This window comes from Tyto alba, unplaced genomic scaffold, assembly GCF_018691265.1.
Source record: "Tyto alba isolate M040663 unplaced genomic scaffold, T.alba_DEE_v4.0 Super-Scaffold_46, whole genome shotgun sequence".
NCBI classification, from domain to species: Eukaryota; Metazoa; Chordata; class Aves; order Strigiformes; family Tytonidae; genus Tyto; species Tyto alba.
In genome coordinates this window covers 10,155,743-10,163,946 of record NW_024881322.1, presented here as the reverse complement: position 1 = coordinate 10,163,946, position 8,204 = coordinate 10,155,743, and the positions used below count along the sequence as shown (strand labels likewise).

The 8,204-nt window shown below is 40.0% G+C and overlaps 1 protein-coding gene across 1 annotated transcript; it reads right to left on the bottom strand.

Moving 5' to 3' along the window:
* Nucleotides 1–1,495: 1,495 nt before the first annotated feature.
* LOC104361809 (probable G-protein coupled receptor 141) lies at nucleotides 1,496–5,745 on the bottom strand. Its single transcript, XM_032988897.2, has 2 exons — nucleotides 5,689–5,745; nucleotides 1,496–2,669 (listed from the first exon to the last, which is right to left on the bottom strand). The coding sequence occupies exons 1-2, from the start codon at nucleotides 5,698–5,700 to the stop codon at nucleotides 1,722–1,724; spliced, it is 960 nt and encodes a 319-aa protein (XP_032844788.1). The 5' UTR covers nucleotides 5,701–5,745; the 3' UTR covers nucleotides 1,496–1,721.
* Nucleotides 5,746–8,204: the final 2,459 nt, after the last annotated feature.

Genomic DNA, 8,204 nt, shown 5'->3' with positions numbered 1-8,204 from the left:
TTCAGTTATTTCCAACTTTTGGTGTTATATAGCATTACTCAGACTCTGACCTTAAAATACTTTTCTCGTGATCAGACCTCCCGAGAGATATAGAGGAGCTTGAAGCAAGAAGGAAGACAGGGAAGAAAGGCTATAGAAGAGACGGGATCCTATAAAGTAATCAGCTTGGTGAGACCAAAAGCAACAAGCATAGCAGTAAGATTGTACAGGTACAGCAAGATCAACCAGTTGTTGTTTGGCTGTTGTCTGATGTGCAAGAGATGTTGACGGTAAAGTAGAAAGGAGTGGAAAGATTCAGAAGTATGAAAAACTGGACTGCAACAGCATCATGAAGAGACACTGTCACTGGAAATCAATTGGCTGATAACCTCTAATTTGACAAACAATTAAAATATTATCCCACTGACTCTGGATGAAAAAATGTGACCTTATGTAGATGACAAGAAGCAGAATAATATATTAGCCACTGCTGTCTTGGGTTATAGCAGTCAGAGATCTATACTCATTTGAGGGGGGGATAGGTGTAAAGCAGATGAGCTATGAAAGCCTAAATGTCTTTCACAGAATTATATTGCTGAAGTTTTCCTCTTTTCTAGTGGAATTCAATTCTGTCTTCCGAGACAGAAACTGACAATGCCTCACTGATATATAGTAAGCATTTTAGCTACACCGGGTTTATTAGCTTTTTCCACCCCTCCAATCCAAGTAGTAACATTTTAATCTCTTCTACCAGTACAGGATACTAAATTTATAGAACTGATTTCAAGCTAAAGATACTGTATTAGTTATAAACTTCAGAACTGAACAAAATCAACATAAGATTTAAAAAATCATTGTTACCTTGGAGACCTAAAATATTTTACTTTTTAAGAGAACACAACTGGTGTCTGAATGATCTAAATAAAATGATCCTCACTATTAAATAACCTTTTAAAATTGAACAAGTCTGTAAATAAAAATACAGGCTTTTGTCTGAACTTACATAGTTCATTCCAGTAACAATGTGTAATTTTTGTTGTTAGAAACATTTTCATAATGTGGGAAAGGAAACAAAACTATTTTCTGATGCAGTAATACCATCTTCAAAAGACAATTTTAAGAAAGTATTTTAAGAGATAACTATTTATTGCTGGTTTGTTTTGGAAGAGTTGGTTTGATTGTTCAGTTCACTTAGAAAGTTACGCTTCTCTTTACAGTGAAGGAACAGACCTACTCAGAAGCAACAACAGTTTCCCTGATATATTATGAGTTATGAGATATTTATGTGAGGAATAAGTAAAAAATGCATGTGGAAAATTATATAGATCTTTACGTTTCAAAAGTCTGTACCTTATTCTGTGAAAAACTGCTTTTCTATTTGTGTTTCTACATACTCTGCGAATTCTCTTGAGTCTCCTACTAATGCCTTTGACTTCACAAACCTTGATGTAAAAACAGCAAGATAGAAGAGCCCACGCCCTTTCCTCCTTCTCCCCCAGGGGCACCTGCGACTCACTGGGTAGCGCCGTGAGGAAGTCCCAGAGGTAACTTTCCACTTTACCAGCTAAGACAATGGAGGCGGTTCGCCCCATTATTTGGGGGAGCAGCTGCGCCGAGCCCTGTGGGAGCCTGTTGCCCTGTCTCCAGCGCCCACCCTGACATGTTGAGGAGGGGGCTTGTTGTGCCTGTCCGGCACCGCGCTCTGCCAGGCCCGGGCCCGCGCACGCTGCAAGAGGTTGATGCTAGCAACAAGACAACCTGCTGCGGAGCATGCCCACCTTTTGCTTGAAGAGGCGGCTCCCACTCAGCACGAACGACAGCAGGTCCATACAGCTGAGGGCAGTCAGACTCAGAAAAACTTCATTGTAGCTTTCTAGCTGGTCAAAATCATTCACGTGCTGTATGTAGTAGGCCCTGAAGAGGTGATAGGGGAGGAAGCAAATTATGATGACACAGATGAAAATCAGGTTTTTCACCTGGGCCCAGAACTCTTGGTGTGACCAGAGTGAGGTAGAAAATTTTCTTGCCACTTTTACCAGGATGAAAATCTGCAGGCCCAAGAGGATACAAGTAATGCAGGCGACAGATACAATTATGGTGTAGTTCAGGGCTTTCACGCTCTCCTGTTGAAGTTCTTTGTGGAACTTAAAGCACGTCGTATCATTGTATGAGCCTGAGCGTCCATATTCAAAGAACAAGACTGGCACCACAAAGACCATGACAAAGACCCACACGGCAGCGCTTGCCGCAATGGCGTGTAGCTTCCTGTAAAACTCCACCTTGTCTTTCCATTGAAAGAAGATGAGCCACCGGATCACCAGCGTGATCACATAGAATAGGAAGGTCAGGTACATGTGGATGTGCACCATTGCACTCACCATTTTGCAGAATGGCATCTTGAATATCCACTTCTTGTTGACATAGTAGTGCAGGCGGAAGGGCACTGTGAAGAGGAGGAGGCTGTGCACAACAACCAGGTTAATGATGGCTGTAGTGGTCACGGACAGAGTGTTCATCTTGACCAGCACAAATGACATTGTGATGGACCCGATCCCACCTCCAGCAAAGGCAAATGAGTAGGAAGTAATCAGTATGGCACTCATGGTGCTGCTGTGAGTGAAGGCAGAGGACGAGTTACTGTTGTTTCCATTCTCTTCAGTCATGTTCCTGAAATCTTCCTTGTACATATTCTAGAAATGAAGGAATACATAAAGACTAAGATAAGGTAGGAGTGAGAGGGCCCACCTGAAAAGCCAGCAGAGCTTTCCACCTGGATCTTGCTCAAGGGATAATCCTGGAATCTCACAGCTGGCACACGCTGTAACCAGTAGATTTATCCAAACAGCCTCCAGCCTGGAGAAAAACGGGTGAGAAGATTGGGTGGAGAAGCTGTTCTAGTCCTTAAGACATTGCTAGTCATACCCTTAAAAATAAACATGCATTAGTAATACGTGGGAAGAAGGGACCCTTAGAGAAATGACGTGATTATGGTGGTTTTGAGGTCTCTGTGTTATTAGTTCTCCTCTCTTCTGGGCATCTGCATGTTTTTGTGGTGAAGATCAGAGATATTGTTCAAATTCTGCTACTCATTCATCAGTTTGTTTATTTGCAACACAAATCTGCCCTTTCCAGAGCCAGATAATAACCATATGTTGCTCTATCAAAGCTACAAATTTTGTTACTGAGAGCTGAGTTTTGCACACATTACAGTCAACTCCTTCTTCTCCATGGACAGTTTTTTGGAGTAAGGGATTAAACACCATGGATACCCAGGCTCCATGGAGATCCTGCTCAGATCCTGCCAGACTGAGTAGCGTGGGCAGTGTTGTCCTGGTGCTCAGGGCCATTTCACATCTAATATGTAGCAACTGGGTGTTACAAAATGGGCTGTTAGAAAATATTAGGAAATTACACCCTGGGTTAATGCAACTAATCCTGCCTGGCCCAAGATGAGGCTAGATGAAAGTTAATAGCAAGATTAATAAGTATGCTATATATTTTTAATATATTACTGTTTCAAATAGAGATTAAATATAATTCTTATAGTTCTAAATGTAACTTCTGCTAGGATTTTTAAGTACTACAAGATCATGTGGGAGGGCAAGAGTTCATGTAGTGTGTTATCCTGAAGTGTTTGCATCTATGAAAGTATCAAGAGGATGTCCATGCTTCAATCACAGAAAAGAAGCAGGGAAAATAGAAGAGTGCTGGGCTTTGTACTATCCCAGTTATACTGTCGCTGCTACCTGAACTGTAATTTAAAACTGACTGTTGTATGTCATCCATTTCACCAGTGAATCCCACAACACAAGAGGGGGTTTTCTCCTGACTGAGTTTTTGTAGTTTTTCTTTTAATACTGCATTGTTGTTAACTTCACAAAGTAGTTCCTCTATCTCTTTGTATGAGTGATGTTTCAGTTTATTTTCATTTTTAGGTAGCACATACTGTCAGAAGTTGGGAGGGGAAAAAAGTTCTTCAGCAGTTCTCACTTTTGTGGAAAGGAGGAAACACCTATAACAGTTTTATAAATTGGTTTTGCTCATAGTGGGTAATGAATATCTGTGATGCATTTCAGATAGTTTTTATTACTTCCTAGTAATATTTCTAAGTATTTGCCCCTAGAGTAATTGAGATCTCTTTATACATTGAAAAGTCAGTTATTCTCTAGCTATTCCAATGCATCTAAGACTCCAGGTATTTTATTTTAATCAGCATAAATATAACTGCCATATCTCAAATTGATGTGTTGGCTGTCGGCACTTACTGGCCTTTTCTGTTTGAAACTGCATTTCAGAATTATGTGGACAACTAATTCCAGTGCATTATGAGAAGTAAAATGGGTTGCAATAAAAGAGCTTTTTCTCAAAAGTGCTGCTGATTGGCACACTGCAGGTCTTGCATCAGATACGGTGTAAGTTCCTTCCAGTTCTGTTCCCATTTCTGAGATGTTGCATTTCAGCCTCACAACCGTGCAAGCCAGAAGGGATTAGCAATAGCTGTTCATCAGTTTCTCCAAGTTGCTAAGCTTTAATTTGAAAAGATGTCTCTAAAAAGTGGCTTTATCGCACTGTTTTTAATTAAAATGCATATTTAAAGTTTAAAAAGTGCCACAGCCCCGAAGGCAACATGGTGGAAATGTAGGTTTGTATGAGCAGCCCCAGTAGCAAGGCTGTGCTTGGAGGGGAAGGACCCCTCACCGTCACTATTTGAAGCCCAACAGTGAAATGTGAACTGAAGGCAGTAAGGAGCAGATAAGCAGAAGTCAGATAACTGGCATTTTCCTCAGACATTCCTATTAAGGTCACAGTGAGAGATCTATTTCTGTCTGCAAATAAGCAACTAAGACACTGAAATACAGGTTTCTGCAAAATTGCGGTCATTGCTAAATCCCTTCATTGTAAGATTCTGCAGGAAATCTCATTTTCATTAATCTTCCAAAAAAACGCTACTGGCAGCCACAGTATGAGATTATCAACTCCTCAATACTACAGGCATCCCACTGAAATACCATTGCGTGATGAATACAGAGTATACCATGATACAGGCTGTGTTTCACAGAGGAAACACTGCTTTCCGGTGAAATGAGGTTTCCTATTGTACCAACATTCACATAGCTATAACCTACTGACCTGAAATACGACTAACAAATCCTTTGGCCAGAATTTAGCAGGAGGCACATGGAATGAGAAAGAATGCAGGTCTTATAAAAGACTTATTAATTATATGAAATAAGTCTATATACTGAACTTCACTGGAAATATGAGCTATAAAAGTCTCCAAGAGCCGGAAAATATCTCACAGCAGAGGAGAAACAACAGAAGAGATCACTGAGAGTGGTATCAAGCTATCTGAGGAATTATCTTCCCCCGTGCTGCTTTGCCCCTTGCCAATGTCAGCTGGTGTAAGCTCTGGCCAGCTGTAACAGTATTGCTTCAGTACTGAATCCATCTTGCTAAAAACTAGCTTTTTAAACAGTGTTATCATTACCTTGTATTCTACAGAGTGACTGTACCCTGATCACAAAGTTACAGTTCAATCTCATCCCTTCTTGCCTCCTCCCTACACACCTTCTGGCCCCAAACAATGTCTGAAGCCCCAAGGAGCTCCTCCAGAACAGTACCTTGCCTCACCCAGGAGGCTTCCTTTCATGCACACTAATGTTAAATCTTGACATCTGTAAGAAAAGAAGGAGTGCAGAGAGGACTTACCTCATTGTGCATCCAAAGGCAGAGTTTCTCCTCGAGATGTTCTTGTTCCCGTGCCTTCTTACCCACCCTAGATATTGCCAGCTCAGAGATATTGCTCAAGTTTTGGAGCAAGGTTTGGTCTTCCTCTGCGTTGAGCCTCTCATCGCTTGGCTAAACCTCTGCCAGACATGCGCTTTGAACAGCCATGAGGCAACAATGGGCAACCACTTCATTTGAATGCCATAGCAGTCAGGGAGGCATCTGCTGGTACCAAGGGCTTGGGGACAACTGCCAAAATATCTGTGCTTTATTTTGACAAAGGAGGTAGATTGCCAAAAGGCCAGATGCTGGGTTCTTTCAGAAATGTGAACCGCAAAAAGACTTTCATGCATTGAAGATTCATCAGTTATCAGTGTGGATAAGGCCATCACATTCATTTCCTGTGACTTTCTGCACAGCACAGTCCATAGGACTTCCCTGGACTGCTCTCTTCAGGCCAGGGAATGCCATCTACGGAAATGATTTGGTCTTTGCCAAAACTTTCCTGGTAAAATAATATTCATTCCAACCGTCAGGAACTTCTTTCTCTTACTTTTAATTACCTTACTGTTAATTATCTTACTGTTTGGGTTTGTTTGTTTGGTTGGTTGGTTGTTTTTTTTTAAAAAAAGGCGACCCATATTTCTAGGCAGAATTTGTACAACCTCAGCTTCCAGGCACAGTACGTGCTTCTAGGTTTGCCTTCAGATTTAAAAACCCTTTGTCAGATTTTTGGCTTTCCCTACATACAACTGGAGATAAGTAGATACAAGAGACAGAAGATACTGATTTTCTCTTCATCCCAGTCATACTTGTGGATTCTCACTGAACTTCCTCCATTAGCATTGTGCTCCTATTTGATTCTTAGATGAACAGCTTTGCATTTGGCAGTGGTAAAATACGTGTTGCTCGTTTGCACCTGACTCAACAATCCAGATCACCCTGTCACTGGCTTGTTCCCTTCATTGCTTATTCTTTCCCCAGCCAGGTTTATCAGACACCATTATGTTACATCAACATTACATCCACTTATTAAAACCCAACCCCCCCAAAAATCATTTGTCAGAAGCAATGACACTCGTACAATCTCTGCCAAACAGTGATCTCTACTCTCTGTATAACAAATGTTTGCACAATTTATCCCACTGTATAAGTCTGCTGAAGGACTGTCAAGCTTCACACAGATTTTCATGTGTTTCAACAGTTGGGTTCTGCAGAAGAAGCATTTGCAGCCTGCATGCACCCAACTGAGAAGTTTCATTTGCATTTGGAGAGAAAAAAGCTCAATTCAAAGGAAAGATTTCTATTTTTGACAGATTTAATAAAATGGAAAAATGAATGTTCATCAGAACTGACATTGCTGCATTGAACTAAACTAGGTTGGAGGCAGTGCAAAATATAAATATTATTTAACAAAAGTCTGTTTAAAATGTGCATTTATTTCACAAACATCCTCATTTAGTCTCAGAGATGTTTTCTGTTGAGAGCATTGTAATTGCTTTTTGATTTGCTCTAATTCCATGTTGTGTTATATAATGTAGGTTATGCCACTAGAATAGTTGTAGCATTCTCTTAATTTCAAAATAACCACACACACCTGAAGTTTGAAGTATAAATGTCCACTTAAAGGAAAACATTACAAATTAAAATTATGAAATATCAAGTGTGTGTTTACATTTAGATACTGACTTTGATTTTCAAACAACTGATTCCTCTAATTCATTCACTAGCTTATTGACTCATGTCTTGCAGGCTGTGTTATCATTATACAGATACATTTTAGTTTAAATCCAGTCTATTGAAGAACAAATGGGATGGGAAAACATGTTGAATTAGTCCACTTTTGTTTGAGATTTTCTCTGGTTTTACACAAAAATGGAAACCAGGGAACCTCCCTAAAAATAATTATTTACCATCCTAACTGTATCTTATCAAAAAGAACAAACTTACCTTTACAGAGGTTGGATGATATCGAACACACACAAAAAGAAGGGTGAAAGTGAAATGGATTGCCTCCCAATTTTAGGAGGCAGTGCAGAACTACAGGATAGCAATATGAAGAAGTATGAAGCAATGTTTTCCTGTACTAGGAAATTATAGATAACAATGATGAAAACAGTTGTGCAGAAAAGCCTTAAAAACTGTTAAAAATAAATTAACTAGATAATTGGATACTTTTTTTTTTTTTCTTAATGTTGGAAACATTGTTTTAAAAACATTGCAAACCAAGGTTTTTGTTCATGCTGTGTATACCTATAGATTAGAGTTTATCTCCACTCTTCAAGTGTTGTTTACTTGTCTCTTCATTTTATGTAAGCCCTGAGAACAAAAAGCAAAACATCTGATATTTTAAAGTCATTGCCTTACTTCCCTCTTTGAGCCTATGACGAAGCCACAACCATGAGCCTCAGTTATGTGAGGGCAGGGCTGCCCATAAGCACACAACCTCGGGGAGATTTTTGGTTGCATCACAGGATCCCCTAATCTGCAGCTATTTC